At 32.0% G+C, this 18,610-nt stretch overlaps 3 protein-coding genes across 4 annotated transcripts; all 3 read left to right on the top strand.

The window, feature by feature from the left end:
* The first annotated feature begins 1,591 nt into the window (after window positions 1-1,591).
* On the top strand, window positions 1,592-8,851 carry LOC145332177 (proteasome subunit alpha type-1-like). Of its 2 annotated transcripts, none has more exons than XM_080177137.1 (10): window positions 1,592-1,784; window positions 2,260-2,532; window positions 3,808-4,322; window positions 4,920-5,014; window positions 5,416-5,514; window positions 5,970-6,032; window positions 6,500-6,642; window positions 7,017-7,159; window positions 7,576-7,703; window positions 8,244-8,851. In XM_080177137.1, the coding sequence occupies exons 3-10, from the start codon at window positions 4,260-4,262 to the stop codon at window positions 8,323-8,325; spliced, it is 816 nt and encodes a 271-aa protein (XP_080033263.1). In that variant the 5' UTR covers window positions 1,592-1,784; window positions 2,260-2,532; window positions 3,808-4,259; the 3' UTR covers window positions 8,326-8,851. The 2 variants fall into 2 exon arrangements, with proteins under 2 accessions (XP_080033263.1, XP_080033264.1); XM_080177138.1 differs by having other exon boundaries at window positions 1,598-1,663.
* A 7-nt stretch (window positions 8,852-8,858) lies between these two features.
* Prosbeta3 (proteasome subunit beta type-3) lies at window positions 8,859-12,364 on the top strand. Its single transcript, XM_080177139.1, has 6 exons — window positions 8,859-9,000; window positions 9,234-9,321; window positions 9,676-9,875; window positions 10,374-10,468; window positions 11,269-11,343; window positions 11,958-12,364. The coding sequence occupies exons 1-6, from the start codon at window positions 8,877-8,879 to the stop codon at window positions 11,991-11,993; spliced, it is 618 nt and encodes a 205-aa protein (XP_080033265.1). The 5' UTR covers window positions 8,859-8,876; the 3' UTR covers window positions 11,994-12,364.
* LOC145332176 (26S proteasome non-ATPase regulatory subunit 14) lies at window positions 12,355-17,973 on the top strand. Its single transcript, XM_080177136.1, has 10 exons — window positions 12,355-12,476; window positions 13,050-13,100; window positions 13,678-13,770; window positions 14,171-14,305; window positions 14,554-14,699; window positions 15,133-15,243; window positions 15,524-15,600; window positions 16,607-16,673; window positions 17,194-17,283; window positions 17,816-17,973. The coding sequence occupies exons 1-10, from the start codon at window positions 12,380-12,382 to the stop codon at window positions 17,885-17,887; spliced, it is 939 nt and encodes a 312-aa protein (XP_080033262.1). The 5' UTR covers window positions 12,355-12,379; the 3' UTR covers window positions 17,888-17,973.
* The last annotated feature ends 637 nt before the right edge of the window (window positions 17,974-18,610 follow it).

Here is an 18,610-nt window from a genome sequence, read left to right as displayed (position 1 = left end):
TTAGTCAAATTTCTTATAGGTCCCAGAAATGTTTTCATTAATTTGGTGTGTAGTACAAATCCACCCTCAAAGATAAATCACCCCGCACTCCCCAAAAAAAATACACCGCCTAAAATCTTTGAACTTTTTCTTTTTATAACTAAAATATTAGGTGGTTGGTTGACTAAAGTGTTATGAGGCTTCTATGGGCGTAGCCTATTATCGTAGTATAACATGAATTAACAGTATTTTTTCCTATAATTATTTTAGATTGATGTCTAAGGACATCAGGGCTTAGATACTAAATATTTGATGATACTCTAGGGTTGTTACTGTTCTTTTTTTTAGCTATAAGTCGCTTTGGATGTTGATATCCTTGTGTGATGTGCGTGCATTCATAATTCCAATTAATAAGAATTTAATTATTGAAGGAATTGTTAAAAAGAAAACTCATCAATTCTGTATACAAAATTAATCATTTAATTTCTTTTCTTTAACATTTAAGAAGTATTGAATAGTTCAAAATAAATAATAAAAAGCAATGCAGCCAATATTTTTTTCTTATCTCCCAGGAGTGATCACCCCATCCCCACCTTACACTTTTGTGGAGTTAGGAAAAATCATTTTTATTGTGAAATTAAAATGTCAAAAAATGAAAAGCAAAAAAATATTTTGCCAAAGGTTTGGGGGATAACATATACTGGAAGGGGGGAGATGGCGCTGGACATCTAATAATTTTTTTTAATAGAGGGGGGGGATTCACCACCGTACCTCCTTGATTGTCTCTTCTATAAGGCCTTCTTTGACCCTCACACAATAAATTGTAAAAAGTTTGAATTTTCATAGTGTTTCCAATCACCACTTCTAGTAGCGGCCCTTCTCTACGAAAAGAGTCAGTCTAAACAAAAGCGCTTTTCCATAGCTTTTCACAGATACTATAAAATAAAGGGTTGATTTTTGTGTAATGTGTATAGATTCTCTGACCATGTTATGAATTTTTTAAATGTGCCCTGACTGTATCGATGAGATTATAATACCTACTTACATAGATGGAATTTCAAGTATGTTCTTTTTAGTATTTTTCCCATATGAGGTTTATTCTATCATACGTAGGAGTAAAGTTTTTTTTCTGTATTGAACCGATCAATCAAAAGTTCTCGTTTTTAGAGAAACTCCTTTGGTCTTTGGGATTATTAAAGCTTTTTTAAAAGTATTTTTTGCATTTTTTACACCCTTTTCTCCTTCCGAATACAAGGTCCCTAGATGCTAGTGCCGCCATCGCTAGTCTATAAAAAAGGTCCGTAATCCTTACTCATTTACAAATTTTTAAGAAACGACGACATTTTGAAAGGCCAAACCAAACCCGGTAATTCAAGTGTACACTGTTATTGTGAGCCAAATTTTCTCTCCTTCTTTTTTCCCCCATGGACCTCTTATCTTAAAATTTTTAAGTACACATTTTAAAATTAAGAATAAGTTTATTCTAAACATTTATTTTAAAATGGCAATTTAATGGCCTGCTTAGAACGTATATCTTCAAGAAAAATTCTGTTTTGTCAAAATGACGATGGGAATTTTAGTCTATTTAGAAAACGTCCGCGAACCATGAAAATGACTGGGAACTTTTGCGGACCAAACACAAATGAAAATCATTACAATAATTTTGCTACAGCTTTTATGAATTGTAATAGTTATTTCAGATTTAAAATTAGGATATAATTAAATATGTGTGTTGTAATTTAATCATATATGTTTTATTTTCCAATGAAAATGTATTTAATTTAAAGTATAGGTAATTATAATAGGTAACATTTATATCCTTTTTTTTTTTTAAATTCAATACACCAGAAAAGATATTTTAATGAAGATTAAAATTAATTTTGACCTGTGCTTTGAATTTTAGTTCAAGAACTCTATGAGAGGCTTTTACATAATATACATACAGCTAGAGCTCCGTACCTTTTAGAATTTTATAAAAATGGTAAGGAAGGTTGCGGGTAAAATCCGTAAAAGTGTGTGTTTTAAGTCTTAAAAATAGTAGTAGAACGATAATACCTATTCACTAAATATGTGTATTTCTTATGGAAAAGAACTATAGACAACAATTTTTATAAAAAATTAATATAAATTTTTATCGTTCTAGGTACTGTTTTTTACTTGAAATACACAACCTTTACGGATTTTACCCGCAACCTTCCTTTCCCTTTTTTCTCAAATTAAGGGTACTGTATTTAAATAGATTAGTTAGACGCCCCAAAACGTACTTTTTTTGCGTTTCAGACATTGCTTACCACAAATTGTTTGAAAGGATGAATAGTGTCCAAGTAACGCAGCTAATCACGCATCTAGCCGCCTATCAAGCCAAATATGAAGCCCTCAAATACGAGAATACAAAGCTACATGAACTAATACTGAGTCTGACTGGTGTAGATCTTAGAATTCAAATACAAAACTCCCCGGTTTTAACAGCTCATAATAATGTCTCACCTTCAAAGACAGAGTCTTACTATCATCAAATTTTAGAACCCAGCAAACCAGCTAATAAAGTACAAGGTAGATTTTTGCCATTGCTTTTACTCTTTTTTTTCTTTATAGTTAAAATCAATTTGGTTGTAGTAGCGCATCAACTCTATAATTACAAATATTCATTTGTTTGCTAATTGCCGCATTCAAAGCTCACTAATTTCTCCATACTCGCTTCAAGGATTTAATATTTACCTAGGGTGAGGCGGGGCATTACCGGTAATTTTTTTGGTTTTTTGAAAAAAAAAATGGGGTAAATATTAATATTTTTAAATGGGACCAAGACCATTAGAAAGCTTACGGAAAGGACTATCAGGTCCTAATCGGACGTTATCCTAGAACTTTTAGAAGTTTGTCATAATTGGACTCAAAGAAATTACCGATAAATGCCCCACGGTGGGGCATTGTGGGTAACGTCTTTTCAACCTAAAAAAAATCGATGAAAAACGGCCAAACGGCCAGTCAAACATAAATAATCATAATTAGTATAGGTTATAGGGATTATCCACAAAAATTTTCATAAAGATCGGACTGTTCCTTCTATGTCAAAAATAATTTTTTTTAAAAGACGAGAAATTTCGATTTTTTTTTTCACAAAAATTTTCTTAAAAAATAAAATTAAAATTTTTTTATATAAAAAAATCTGTTCTATTCACTTTTTGGCCTAATTCTTAAAAAGCCCATATTGAATTTTAGATTTTACCAAAGAAAACCTGAAAATTGATCTTAAAAATCGAATTTGAATTTTTTTTCGACGTTACCGAAAAATACCCCGCGCGAACTTTGGTCATTTTTGAAAAAAATATTAACTCTACATTCAAGCTCTCAACGGATTTGCAAAGAGCGGGCAATTCTTAGTTCATAAGGTTTTAACGGATCAGTTCTAGGTCTTACCAATTTTTGTGTAGGTCGATCTTTATACACCTAGGTGAAAAAATTTTTGAAAAAAAAAATTTCGTCCGACTTTGAGACCCAAAAAGTACCCTGAAAATTCATCTCACAAAAATTTCATTTTATACTTTTTTGTAGGCAATTTGATAAGGAACAAATTTGCTTTTATGTTTTTTTCTGTCAGTCGATTAGAACATGGAGAAAAATGTCACTTTCTGAAGGTGGGTAAAAAATTACCGGTAATGCCCCTTACCGGTTAATGCCCCGCTTGACCCTATTAAATTGTCCTTTTCAATTTGATTGAATTTTAACATTTTTTTAATACTAATGAAGTTGAGATTAACTTGCCAAAAAAATAAGATTTATTTTGTTTTTCATATTAATGGATTTACATAGACATTCATTTTTGTTCAGAAAATCCTAAAAGTGTATCCAGTGAAACTGAATCAGTAAAATCAAAACAATCAAGTGCAAACAAACCTACCAAAAACAAATCCCATGCAAAGAATAAATCGAAGAAAAACGATACAAACAAAGAAAATCTTCTCTTGACAAATATTTCTAAAGATGAAAAAATTCCATCAGAATCAGAAGAAGAAAATCTTCCAACTTTAAAAGAAGAAAATCTTCTAAACTCCAGGACAGATTTTGAAGCATTGAAACGAGAAATGAGTGATTTATACGGCAGTCGAGCGGTTGAAGTGCATGAGTTGGAAACTTCGCTGCAAATGAGTTTTGATAACTACAGTGATATGTTTAAAGCTGCACCTTGGCCGATTATTGCTTTTAAAAGAAAGTAGATGCATAACCTTACACCTCATTTTTAACTTAAATGTTTTATTTTTGCATTTATTTTCAGAGATAAAATGTTCCGTAATCAGTATGACAGCGATGTTACAATTTGGTCTCCCCAGGGTAGATTACATCAGGTTAGAGATACTACAAAAGTCCTAATTGAAAATCTGCTTTATAACTTACCGTGTCTGTCATTCTATCAAACGGCATAGTGTTAAAGAAAGAAGTATTTATTCATGTCCTGCGTATTCAATTCCTTTATGACTAAGTCTAAAAAGTCCCCTAAGACTGAGAAGATTTGTAACTTTTAGTATTTTAACAGCTGTTAATTTAAATGAGACTATTCATTTTTTTTTGCAAATACTTAATAATATTTGTCTAGTCAAAAAACTCATACTTGCTTACCTACCTATCAATGCTATAAAACTATTTAGATAAATATGATAATGTAGCTTCCAGTATGTCTTCGAAACCGATTAATATCCTCTGGATTAGAACCGGCTCTTATCTGTACTGAAAAATCATGTTCAGCATCTTATTACAGACAATTTTCCACGAATATTGAAATAAAAATCCTAAAATTAATACAAGTTTTTTTAGTCCGGGTCTGCGGTCCCAGAGGGTTAACAAAACTGGCTTTAATCTATCTTATAATTTTTGTTCTAATATACGCGAAAAGCTGTCTATAATACGATGGGATAAATCCTATTACCGTTTAATTATTTATCCAGGTTGAATATGCCATGGAGGCTGTGAAGCAAGGGTCTGCCACTGTTGGTCTCAAGAGCAAGACACATGCTGTTCTCATTGCTTTAAAAAGAGCCAGGTAAAAATATTCAGAAAATTATAAAATGGAACTATCAACTCATTATTTGCTGCCTAAAAGTATAAAATCGATGAAATTTATTGCTTTAATTATAAGCATATAGATATATGAAATCAAACCAAGTATTTTTTTTTTGTTTTTTTAGATGTGTAGTGTGTACTATGTGTAAATAGGGACCTAGATAATTTCTAATTAAATCCGCAATTGCTGCTTATTTGAAATACCATTAGCTTGCATAAGTATATCAGGTTAGGTGCTTTACTACAGCCTAATGAAAGTAACCAATGTTAATATCCAGTTTATTACCAGTGTAAATAATGTAACTATTATATGAAATAATATTAATATACCTACATTGCTTTGCCTACTGACAAATTAAGTTTATATTATTATATTTTCAGCTCTGAATTATCTGCCCATCAGAAAAAGATTCTGCCCATTGATGACCACATTGGCATTTCTATTGCTGGCCTCACAGCTGATGCCAGGACCATTTCCAGGTTGGATTCAGCATACTTAAGATATTAAAAATGGGTTGCAGGTGTACATTCTGCACGAAAATTCATTTTTTTCCATGGCTGAAAATATTTCATATTTTCCCCACCATATATTGTTTTTCCTCAAGGAGGGGGGAGGGGGTGGATGGAAAATATTTTCATTACTCTTTATTTTACTTATTTTCCCCCTACTACATATTTTTCTCGTTTTTCACCCCTAGGACTCAATGAGGGAGAAAATGGTAAAATTATTTTTGGACTGTTTCATTACCACGTTCCTTCCCTCCTACGTATTGCCCCCTCCCCCCCCCCCCCCCTTAGTAGGGGATCTCATGCAGAAAATACACCCCTGTGGAGTTCATGGGGGAAAAAGTGATAGACTAAAAAATATATTATTTAATACCTACCTAGGTAATTTAAAACTTGTTCAGACTTAAGTTATAACTATTTTTGTGAAGGTGGATGAGAACCGAGTGCATGAACAACAGATATTCTCATGACACACCTCTGGCTGTGTCCAGGTAAAAAAAAAAACATTTCAATCTGGTCCTCATGCGGAGTTGCAAATTTCTCTACTTAGGTATTTTTATCGATTTTGTTCAATATATACTATATAGAATAAAACTAAAGTTATTATATTAAGTATTTACTAAATGCTTTTAACTGCAGATTATAATATTAATCAACCATATTTCTAAATATTTAATTTGTCTGTTTTAAGCCACGTTGAAGGAGGGATTGTTATTTTCTCAATTGTTATTGAACACGAGTTTACACATTTGTTAATTTCTGAATTAAATACCTAGAGATTTCTTGTCTATTTCCTTACTCATCTACTCTTTCTCATTTAACAGTATTTGTACGTAGGATGATTTGATAAGATTTTTAAAAATGTGTACTGCTACTGGTGTTTAATCCTTGTTAATTTTTATGTATTCCAACAAATATTCAATCTTATAAATCCTTAGATTAAACCCAATCTATTTAGGTTAATAGGAGATCTTGGTAACAAGATGCAGATTTGTACTCAGAGGTATGTGAAGCGTCCCTATGGTGTTGGTCTTCTGGTGGCTGGATATGATGATTTGGGACCTCATATCTTTCAGACTTGCCCTTCTGCCAACTATTATGGTAAGTTTGTATTGTAGTTGTGTCAACGGCACATAGGATGCTATCAATAGGATGTTAAAGATAATTTATTATTATCACTTTATTGCTTAGTCCAGGGAGGGAGGACAATGAAATATAAATAATATACTGTTTTCTTAGTTTTATAGACACTTTATCTCATTCATTGTTTTTAAAATGTTTAAAAATATCTCAATTAGTTGGTTTAAACTAACATGTCTAAACTTCTGCATTGTATAGTTTTAATATACAATTTTAATTTTGTTTTATTTATCAATCAAAATCTTATCCCTTTTTGATCCCTGAGAAAATTAAGCAAACAATATAACTTTGAACCCACTGAAATTCTTTGCATATGCGAGTATCCCTATTTTTAGATTGTCGTGCAATGGCCATTGGTGCCAGGTCTCAGGCTGCCAGAACTTACCTAGAGAAGTACCTGGACGAGTTGCCTGACTGTGACATGGACACACTCATCAAGCATGGTCTCAGGGCACTTAGAGATACCCTCCCCAATGAGGTAAGATAAAATCATTTTTTTTTGTAGTAGATTGTTTAACATTACTTCATCCGCTTATTCCTTAAAAATGTAATTCTTTTATTTTACTCTTGTGTTATGTCCTCAACGTAAATTTCATTGCTATTTTTTTAAAAACATGTTTATGAACTAAGTCATACCCCATTTTCTCTATAAATTTTAAGCATCTCATAAAGTAGAATAATATACGGGACACATAGCTCAAAAGAAGGAATATATTTTGATTAGTCACATCTAATCCTTGTCAACCTTCTATAGTTCTTTCTTGTAAATAGTTTGTTTGAAACTCTGATATAGTAGTGTAGAAGTTAAATATATAAATCATTAGTTATGATGTGGTTCTTAACTTCTGAAAGAATATTTCATCAAATTTGTTCTAAAAAAATATCTTTTTTCAGGTTGACTTGACTAACAAGAACGTGTCAGTGGCAGTGGTGGGCAAGGGGATGAACTTTACCATCTATGATGACGCTCATGTTGAACCTTTCCTGGCTGGCATTGAGGGAGAGGAACGTAGAGGTCAAAGGTAAAAATTAATATCATCAATGATAAGTACTTTCATAACTTGAGGAGCAATACAATTAGAAAATTTTATAAATATTTATCAGACATATTATCTGGACTTGCCTTGTTTAATCTATTTTAAACAAGTTGTTGCGCCCTAGCATCTAGGGGCTTTTTTATTGAAATGGGTAAGAAGAGGTAGCAAAATAGCCTAAATCCATCTTAAGTCTTAAATCTAAAATTAAAATAGCCTATAACCATCCTGGGACCTCTGTAAAGCTTCCCTAAAAACGAGAACTTAGAAAGTTCAGCTTCAGACAAAAAGAATACCTAGGAAATGAGTCATTATAATTTTTTTTTCAAAGTTGTGATTATAATATAACTATTGAACAGATTAAATTCTCCATTTTAGAGAAGCTTCGTAGAGGTCCTAGATTGGTTGTATTAGGTTTTTTTCTGCTATTACCTCTCCCTTAGAATATAAAGATCCCTTAGAATCTCAGATGCTTTGGACGCAGCTGCTAGCATTAAACATTGTATTAAAAATATCACTTAATTTTAGAACGGCAGCTGCCGAGGCTGCTGAAGGCGGAGCTCCCGCAGAAGGCGAAGCCGCTCCCCAAGAAGGCATGGACACTGATTAAACCAACACAATAACCCCACCTACGCCCTTACTGGGGTGTACAGAATTTGAATAATAAACAAAGAACATCAAATCTTTTGTGAACAATCAAGCATATATAATAACCTTATTCAAAACATCAGTCTATTTAAGTAATAGGTTATTCTAATATGGAAATTGTATTTAATACCAATGAAAAGTCATTTTAAGCAACTTAAAATGTTTTATACAACATCTAACACTTTTTTTCTTATAAAAATGCTAAGAAAAATTTTGAGAGTCTTAGCAATTTACATTTATGAGCAAGTTCTTATTAATTTTATTTTACGCAGAGGCCGAGATAATTATGCTGAAAAACCTTTGAAAGAAAATCCCCCAATTTTTTTCATTTCCAAATTTTCAAAGATTTTCTGCATAAAATACATTGGTAGATTTTTCAAAAGGATTTTCAGTATTTTTGTCCCCGTCTCTGACAACCATTATTATTTATTAATTTGATATCCTGTGATCGAAAAGCTGAAGTAAAAACTAAAACAATGTATTTCAGAGGAGACTAAACAACAAGGATAAGCCATGTCCATTCTGAGTTACAATGGCGGGGCTGTGGTCGCTATGGCGGGAGAGAAATGTGTCGCCATTGCCTCTGATTTGAGGTATGGTCGCGAGCTGCAGACAATCTCAACAGATTTCCCTAAAGGTAAGATTAAGAATTTAGATTTATTTTATAAAACAAAATACTTTTTATTTAATAGGTTCTTAAAATAGGGAGGGTAGGCCCAATAATGTTTTGTATTGGACATGAAAATTTTCCAAAGACTAAATGAGAAACGCAAATAGTTATAAAATAAGAATAGAATAAGAAATACCTACTTAAGTAATACAATTTTTTTAGTTGGTTGATTTTAATTCAAATAATATTTTTTATTTTAGTATTTGAAATGAACCCTCACCTCTGGGTTGGATTACCCGGCCTTGCCACAGATATCCAGACTGTCAAGCAGAAACTCGAATTTAGAAAGTAAGAACCTACCTAGTAAAATACTAATATTTTAATTAGTGTAGCTACTCTTAATTTACTGTACTAAAGTCTTTAAACAGAGTTTTTAAAACTAAACTAAACTAGAAAATATCATTTACTTAATAATATCATTTTAGCTACTTCGCAGTCTTAGCTACTTCATGGAGTTTTTTTTCACTTTTTCCCCTTTTTTTTCTAATATTGGCCTACCCCTACCTGGTAGATGATGACAGCTATCTTATTTTAAAATAAAAATAGAATACACTCCCTGATTTAACGTGATGATGAAATTATGTCCCTTTTTGATTATTTATTATGCTTTATTTTGTTTTAACAATATTCATCTTTGTGTAGGAACATGTATGAGTTGAAGGAGGGCAGACAGATGAAGCCCAAGACCTTCGCGAGTATGGTCTCAAACATGCTGTACGAGCGTAGATTTGGACCCTTCTTTGTGGAGCCCATCGTGGCTGGCCTGGACCCCGTCACCTTTGAGCCCTACGTTTGTGGCATGGATCTTATTGGATGTATCAACAACCCATCCGACTTTATAGGGATGCTAGCATTCATTACATTAAACTAGATTGAAGTTTAATAGATTTAACAAAAAAAGCACTTCCTTTGTCTTTGCCCTAGAATGCTTTCTTTGAGTTTAACATCGTAATTCTGCCTCTACGATTTTGTTTTTGAGTTCGGGGGGAGATTTCTGATTATCTTTTTTATATTCAAGGAATATTATTTGAAGCCGTTACATAATTTTATTATTCTCACGGATTAAGAGGACATTGGGCTGATTAATTACCCTAGTCCCCAGAGTCTAAGGTTTTCTTATTCGATGGCTTAAAAACCTTAGGGACTTTATTGAATTTTGATTGTCGGTTTATTTAGTTAAGAACCAAATGTTTTAGCCTCTAATTGTTGTAGTATTTTGTTTCGTTATTTGGAAAGTACAATTTCAGTTATCCCTTTAGATCCTTATATTCTACTCAAAGTGTATTATAAAAACCTACTGTTAATCCTAATTAAAAATCCTAGCATCTTTTTGAACCTAGTTGGTGGCACACCCGAGGAGCAACTGTTGGGTATGTGTGAGACTGTTTGGGAACCTGGCATGGGTCCTGATGAGTTGTTTGAATGCATTTCACAGGTACACATATCTAAATATTCTATGGAATATACTACTTAAAATCTGTTGGTGTGAAGGACTTGGTTATTACTGCAGATGTGTATATTCTGCACGGGATCCCGGCTTCGTGGTGGGGGGTAATCATATGGAATAAAATTAAGTTTAGAATGAAATTTAAATTTAAAGGATGAAATATTTTTTGCAATAAAAAAAATAACAACCTTGTAGTTATGCCACTTATATAGTACATTTTTTCTGCAATTCTAAAAATATAACATATAATAAGGCAAAACTTTACTCACCTCGCATTATAACAAGCTTGACTTCTGAAACAGGTACATTTGATTATCCTCCATGATACATATTCTTAGGCTTTTCAATAGACTTAAAAATGACATCAACATCCTTGTTAATAGTATAATCTTCATAATCTTTGACCTAATGAATTACTGGTTCCTATCCATATCTTGATTACTCTATGGTTTGACTTTGTACATGGGTTTACTTGATTGATTAATTGGTATATGATGGCTTTGTTGGACTCTTCAGTATTCCTAAACAAAGACATTATTACTGATTAGCGTAAAAATCGGTCCATCCGTATTATATAGCTATTTTTTATATTTTAAACTATGCATGGTTACTCCTGTATCAATTGGATACAGATAAAAAGGTCAAAATAAAGAAATGTTTCGTATTTTTACTACATTTGAATAGTTTGTTGTAATGGAAAGAAATTCAACTGGATTTGAAAATATGCATCCCCTCTTTTAAAATCAAATGAATGAGTATCTGCGTTACTTCTACTATTTTTTGTTTAGGCCATGATGAACGCTTTTGATCGTGATGGTATTTCCGGTTGGGGTGCTGTTGTACACATTATTGAGAAAGATAAGGTAACTAGTTGTATATAATATTTAAACCCTATGTACTTTCTTCGCCTTAGTAATAAGATATACCTATTGATCTTAGAATATTATTTGTACTTTAATAACTGTAGTGTCTCTTTAATTTTTAGAAGATATAACTTCATGCTACTTCTTAAATTAAATAAAATTGGCAACTACTTTTTTAGAAAATAGTTAATTTAGGCTGAATTATAATTGCATTGTTTCTACTAAGCCACATATAAAATCAATCATGTATCGTATTACAGATAATATTTCATGAAAAAAATAAGATAAAGATTGTAAGATTAATTCTAGTTGGGTTTCATATGAAAGGGCATCATCATATAATACGATATGACAATATAGATTTATCGGAAAGCTTTCCGCTTAAGTAAAATTATAAAGTTCTAAGATTTATTCAAGTTTCGTTAGCCAGGCTAACTAAACTTGTATAGATGATTTTATTTTATAAAAAATAGCTACATTACATGATTTTTCAGTATGGCTATGGATATTTATCGGTTTCAAAGCCAAACTGGAAATAACTAATTTAAATGTATTCATTTATATTTATATGGTTATTCGAGTAGATAAAATAACTCTTTTTTTGTTTGTTTTAGATCACCACAAGAACACTCAAGACCAGAATGGATTAAAACCAGTTTCTCCTTACTTATCCTTCTTTTCTTAAACTACTTTTTGCTACCAAGTGTTTTAATAACATTAATGAACATTTTAAGATTGTATTTCCAATTTTGAAGGAATTTGCAAAACAAAATCCGCGAAAAAATTAGAATTTTGTATTTACAAGTAGAAAAGTTTAAGGATCGGAGCTGTTGAATATTTGTTCTGTAATTTATTCTTTTTATAAGTTTTCTAAATTAATTTGTATAAAATATCAACCTGCTCTTTTAAACTTAACTACTTTTTAAAAGAATTTTTGCCCATTCTTATAAAAAATCCCTATTTCAACTTATTATTTATTATGTAAGATAAACTAAAAATATAATGTGATATGATTTCCAGATTATTATATTAAATAATGGACAGATTATTACGCCTGGGAGGGGCTGGTATGGGAGGAATGGGCGGCTCTGCTCCCCCATCAGATACACCCGCAGTGGATACCGCCGAACAGGAATGATCAACTATTTGCAGCCAAGCTCCTTTGTAATTTAGGTTAAGATATATCAGACAGTAAAATTATGAGATATTTTGTATAGATTTGGTACTTTTCGTTTGGTCAAATGATTCGTTTTTATAATAAAGTGTAGGTACTTTTCTTCTAAAAATACCTACCTAATTAAAAATTAAAAAATTATTTTCGAATAACTACTTTTTTTCTAACGATACTAATATAAGATATTTCTGAATTTCATCAAAGCCTTTTTTTTATATATTTTGAAAAATGTGCGTTTGTGAAAAGCTTCATAAAATGAAAAGAAACTTGTTAAGTCCATTTTATCTGTCTTGGTTTACACAGAACATCCCTCTACTCAAACACAAATATCTTTCCAGGAATCCAGAGTAAATTATGCAAACTCAGTTAAATCTTGTTTTCTATTACAGTTTGCCGCCGCTGGTTTTGACAATATTATATACCTACTTTGTTTGCTTGTTATTGCTGCTCTATTCATGGACATCTTTAACCTTACATGGCCCATTTAATCTTGTCAGAAAGTGGAGAATAAATGTTGATTATTTAAAACAGGTTTATATTTCCTCCCTAGCACTTCTCAAGATGTTGAAACACGGCAGGGCAGGTAACACAAATCATTTTTCTTGGCAATTGGGGGTGCATTTAAACTTGAATTTAGTGAACTGCATATTTTTTTTAGTTCCAATAGTTTAAACTATATCTAAAGGACTTGTATATGAAAGAATTTAAATTTTCTTCCAGGTAGTTAAAAAAATATTAAGACTTGAAAATCATTTTTAACTTAATGGCTGTCCTGTTTTCACAAAAACAGCTTTATGACTATTTTGGTGGTGCCTATTTATTTTAATTCAAAATTATATGTGTTGGATAGAATTCTTGTAACTTTTGCTTGCATTCAAACTTTTCAAATGCACTTCATGCAACTATCCCTTTTGCTTTTTTTGTAGCAGATAAATATTGGAAAAGAAAACGTTTAGAATTATTTAAAAGACGACAATGCACAAAAGAAAAAAAGTATTTTAAGAATCGTCTAGCAGCGAATAAATTTTTTTTTTTAATTTAAGGATCCTTACTTTATGTGTCTTAACTTAACCCGTTTAATTCACTTCATGGAACGATCCCTTTTACAGTTGTATATACCTATATCATAGTATTGATTTCTATAATATTTATTTATTAAGGTGTACCTATGGAGGTTATGGGTCTCATGTTGGGTGAATTTGTTGATGAATATACAGTCAGAGTTATTGATGTCTTTGCTATGCCGCAGTCAGGTGCGTATTATATCTTAATATATTGTTGGTCAAGATATATTAAAGTAGTAAGGTTTTTTGTTTGTACGCTAAGATCACTTTATCCTTCGACGTAGTTCTTAATTTTAGGTAGGCTTTATATGATTTTGCTCCAAGGATGGCTTTAGACTCGTATTGATAAATCTAATAACGGGGTTGGTTTTATGTCATTTTATTGTCCTCCCTCCCCTGGATGCTAATGGAGAAGTAAAATAATAGTGATTTCTTGCATCGTATTATAAACAGCTTTCCGCGGATATAAAATATTCAATTATAACTGATACATAATACGATGGCTGACAACCGGTTCTAATCCACCGGATATAAATCGGTTTGGAAGCGCCACTGGAAAATTGATTCCCATGTACTAAACATTATTCAGGTACTGGAGTCTCCGTCGAAGCTGTAGATCCTGTTTTCCAAGCTAAAATGTTGGACATGTTGAAACAGACAGGCAGACCAGAAATGGTCGTGGGATGGTACCATTCACATCCTGGTTTTGGCTGCTGGCTGTCAGGTGCGTGACTAGAGACAGATAGTTGGATAAATAAACGGAGAGATTAACTAAGGATGACCATATTATAGAAGTATTGAATCTACAATATTTTAAATCAAATGCAAAAGAAAAGAATGTGCATTTAATACGATAAAGTGAATTCAAAGGCGATATTCTCTTGATATCTGTAGCCTTCCCTATATATTACATATAAGCTTTGTACATTAAATTTATAATTCAAATAATTTGAAAAATATTCTCTATTGCAGGAGTCGACATAAACACCCAGCAGTCCTTTGAGGCACTGTCAGACAGAGCAGTGGCAGTTGTCGTCGACCCAATTCAGTCCGTCAAAGGAAAAGTTGTCATCGACGCCTTCAGGCTTATCAACCCTAACATGATGGTTCTAGGACAGGTAGACTTGTTTTTCTACATATGTATATTAGTAGCAGTTAATCTTAGCTATGGTATATTATGTCACTAATTTTACGTCAGCTCTGTACTCGCACGTGTGTGTGTGTTGCTAATAGGGCTGCAAAAGCTCCAAGCTCAAGCAATTTTTTACTTGAAATACTATCGAATAGAAACTTCTCTTTATTTCTTCACCCTCATTTCTGAGTATGGCAGGTGTCCAAAATAGATTCATCGCAACACATGAGTTTACTCTTGTTTTAAAAGTTTTAGAACACCTAACTAAACAAAAAAAACACTTACCAACCGTTTGTTAATATGCCAGATATGACAAAAAAAAATAATAAAATATGTTATACTAAAATTAGTGAATCGCGTGAAATTCCTCAAATTAAAATATCTGTTATAAAGATTAATATGACAAATCCTTTATTCAGGAGCCCCGGCAAACTACCAGTGTTCTTGGTCACCTTGTTAAGCCAAGTATCCAAGCTTTAATTCATGGTCTTAACAGACACTACTACAGTATTGCTATCAACTATAGGAAGGTGGGTAGATTTATAATTTTATATTTTCAGCGGTCACTAGAATCTAATATTTATAGATTTCTATATCTTAAAGCAAAAATCTAATTATTTCTTAGTTTCCTAGCATAACTATTTCAACTTGTATAACATAAGCAAAAACAGCAAACAAAGTACCTACTAAAATCTAATAAAATGAGAGGAAGAGTTAAATATATATGAGAAGTTAATTATTAACTCTCGGTCTTATAAAACCATATATTTCTCAAATCCTTTTAGTATTTTATGTTTATTTTGTTTTTAGAATGAATTGGAACAGAGAATGTTGATGAATTTGAACAAGAAATCTTGGTCAGATGGACTTACTCTAACAGATTACAAGTAAGGATAAATAGATAGATTGATAGGCTTAATGCTGATGGATTACTTTATAGATATACTAGCGGCTACGCCCCTAGAAGCCTCTAGGGGCACTTAAGGTAGAAAGGGGAAAAGTCGACCTCATCCCATTTTAAATTTGAGTTTCAAAAAAGTAAAAAAAAATATTTTTTTGGGGGGAGGGGGATGAAGACACCCTCCCCAAAAATAGTTTAAAACCTTCCCAGGACCTATAAGAAGCTTCACTGTAAAGGAGAACAATTTCGGTTTAGTGGTTAGCGAGATCCTTTGGGACAGACAAAAAAACGCTTACTACTTTATAAAATAGGATTATTTGGTGAAATGGATTAAGAAAGGGAATTGTAGCTTTCGCAGAATTCCGTAGTCGTGAGTAAGATTACAGTCAAATGCGCTTATTAGGTCAAACTGTTTTTAAACATGCCTTTAATTATACTTTTGGTCAGCATTAAGAACAGTTAGACTTAATAAGAGCATTTGACTGGAAGCATGCTCACAATTTAAGAAATATTGCTAAAGCCACTATTCCCTTTATTTTGCTCATTACAAGAAAGGATAGATTAGACCTAGAGATGGTTCGATGGATCGATAGTCTATTCTATAAGGGGTCCTTGACTTGAGATGTGGGAGGAAGTAGCCCGCTCTCAGTTATAGTTTTTAAAAGAAAAGAAAAATTAATTGTTGCGATATGGGGTAGTTTTTTTGTAGGGATGATTTTTCTTGAGAGTGTGGTGGTACCTTTCCCAAAAATAGTTACAAACCTTCCCAGGACCTAAGAGAAGCTACACTGAAAAAGGAGAACCATATCGATTCAGCGGTGACAGAAATCCTTTGGTACACACAGACAGACAGACATAAATCTTGTTATTTTTATGTAAGGGTATACAGACTCATTATTTGTTCATATTACAAGGATTCAAAACTTTACTCTCGTAATATTGAATATTGATCTATCGTCTTTTATATCCTTATTTATTGTCCAATTTTGAAGGGATCACTGCAAGTTAAACGAGGAGACCGTGTCTGATATGCTACAACTTGCCAAGAATTATGACAAGGTAAAACAGAGTTTTAATAACATGATATATTCTTTTTAACAGCGCAGCTACTCTTTAGAGAGAGTAGGCTCGAAAGTTGGTTTGACCTGGATCCCTCTGTTATCGCCTGCTATCAAATTGCTTTCTGCTCTTTTATAGCGACTTGGGTGTGTTTATATATAATTGCATTCTTACAAGAATGTCTATCTACGCTACACACGCTTTTTAAAATTTTTTCTCTTATTCATTCGAATCCGGTGGATAGGAACCGGTTCTCATCCATACGAAAAAACTATGTTTAGCATCGTATTATATCCAGGATTAAAACAAGTTTTTTAGCTGTCTTCGGCACCTCGGGGCTAAAAAAACTGGTTTTAATCTTGTATTTGTACATTCTATAATTTCCGCGGAAAGCCGTTTATGATACGATGCGAGAAATAACTATTCTTTACATTTTTGAACAAATAAACCCTGAAAATTGTAGACCTTGCTTTGCGCACAACCTTTTATGGATCTTAATTAGCAACTTTTTGTTCTCCAGGCACTTGAGGAGGAGGAAAAGATGTCGGCCGAACAATTGGCCATCAAGAATGTCGGCAAGTTAGACCCTAAGAGACATCTTGAGGAGAAGGTAATTGTATTTTCTTCTTTCTTTACAACTTTACCAGTATCTATAATTTAAATCCAATTTGTAAACTTATACTTCTTTGTCAGACAAGTTATGATAGGGGATGGTACGATAAATATTTTGAATTTAAAGTTGGTTGAAGTAAAATTATTTTAATGTTAAGAAGAATATTAGGGTAATGTCGGTTTTGTGACATCGCCTCTTAAGTGGCGTTTCGTTATATTTTCACATTTGCTTTTCTCCTATTTCTAGCTATTGCGGGGGGGGGGGGGCTTTAATCCTGCATGGCAATCATTAACATTTACTTAACCTAACCTAAAATAATCTATTAAAATTTACTGTTAAAATACGACGAAACGCCCCTTAAGAGGCGATGTCACGAAACCGACAAAACCCGAACATTGTATTTATTTATTTTTATAAATATACCAAGTGTAGCTTTTCTCCAAAAAAAATATCTGTGTTCAGGTCATATTGTCATGTTTTTAGATAGTATTTTATTTTTAAGATAACATATCTAAACTCTTTTTTTTAGGTTGATGTTCTGATGACCAACAATGTTGTACAATGTCTTGGTGCTATGCTGGATACCATTGTTTTCAAGTAAATAAGTACCTACAATTCTTGATATCAAATTAAGTAAATTGTCCACAAAAGGATCAAGTAAACAACAACAACAACATCTTGGTATCAGTAAACAACACCTTGGTATCAAGTGAACAACACGTTGGTAACAAGTAAACAATAACACCACCTTTGAATCAAGTAAACAACAACAACAAAAACCTTGATATAAATTAAACAACAGCAACGTCTTTGTATCAAGTAAGCAACAACAAAAACCTTGGTATCAAGTAAACAACCACAATATTTTGGTATCAAGTAAACAACATCATCTTGGTTTCAAGTAAACAAAACATCAACAACACCTTTTTATCAAAATAAAAATAGATTCCCTTTTCCAATTAAGTAAACAAAAAAATATTTTAAACATATGGATTTCTGTTATCTAAGTCAACCATTGTTTTTTTTTAATTTAAAACTTCAATTACTTGAAGAAAATTATTTTGCATTTTTATGCTAGATGATAGGTATTTGTACTAAAACAAAATTAATGCTAAAATTATGAAATTTTTAAAATATTTTGAAAAGTGATTAAATCATCTGTAATATCGTATTAATTATTATTTAAGAAAATGTACTTTTGTCTATTTATGTTATTATGTACTATTATGATAGTAGTACTACCTATGTACTTTATTTTTTTCTGTAAATCATACAAATTTCGTGTTCTTATGAATAAATGCTGATAATAAATATTTTGTTCATC

The sequence above is a fragment of the Acartia tonsa genome, chromosome 11 (assembly GCF_053477335.1).
Source record: "Acartia tonsa isolate MP-2025a chromosome 11, ASM5347733v1, whole genome shotgun sequence".
Lineage (NCBI taxonomy): Eukaryota > Metazoa > Arthropoda > Copepoda > Calanoida > Acartiidae > Acartia > Acartia tonsa.
Note: the sequence above shows the minus strand (reverse complement) of the source record. Positions and strands in the feature narration are given on the sequence as shown.

What these genes read in the sequence shown, in the direction of transcription:
- LOC145332176 (XM_080177136.1), top strand. Translation starts at nt 12,380, where the DNA reads ATGGACAGATTATTACGCCTGGGAGGGGCTGGTATGGGAGGAATGGGC. An exon ending in ACATGATGGTTCTAGGACAG is followed by an intron (nt 14,700 to 15,132) that starts GTAGACTTGTTT and finishes TCCTTTATTCAG; the next exon opens with GAGCCCCGGCAAACTACCAG. An exon ending in CTTACTCTAACAGATTACAA is followed by an intron (nt 15,601 to 16,606) that starts GTAAGGATAAAT and finishes CCAATTTTGAAG; the next exon opens with GGATCACTGCAAGTTAAACG.
- LOC145332177 (XM_080177137.1), top strand. Translation starts at nt 4,260, where the DNA reads ATGTTCCGTAATCAGTATGACAGCGATGTTACAATTTGGTCTCCCCAG. An exon ending in ATTGCTTTAAAAAGAGCCAG is followed by an intron (nt 5,015 to 5,415) that starts GTAAAAATATTC and finishes TTATATTTTCAG; the next exon opens with CTCTGAATTATCTGCCCATC. An exon ending in GATGCCAGGACCATTTCCAG is followed by an intron (nt 5,515 to 5,969) that starts GTTGGATTCAGC and finishes ATTTTTGTGAAG; the next exon opens with GTGGATGAGAACCGAGTGCA.
- Prosbeta3 (XM_080177139.1), top strand. Translation starts at nt 8,877, where the DNA reads ATGTCCATTCTGAGTTACAATGGCGGGGCTGTGGTCGCTATGGCGGGA. An exon ending in CAGAAACTCGAATTTAGAAA is followed by an intron (nt 9,322 to 9,675) that starts GTAAGAACCTAC and finishes ATCTTTGTGTAG; the next exon opens with GAACATGTATGAGTTGAAGG. An exon ending in TGTTTGAATGCATTTCACAG is followed by an intron (nt 10,469 to 11,268) that starts GTACACATATCT and finishes TTTTTTGTTTAG; the next exon opens with GCCATGATGAACGCTTTTGA.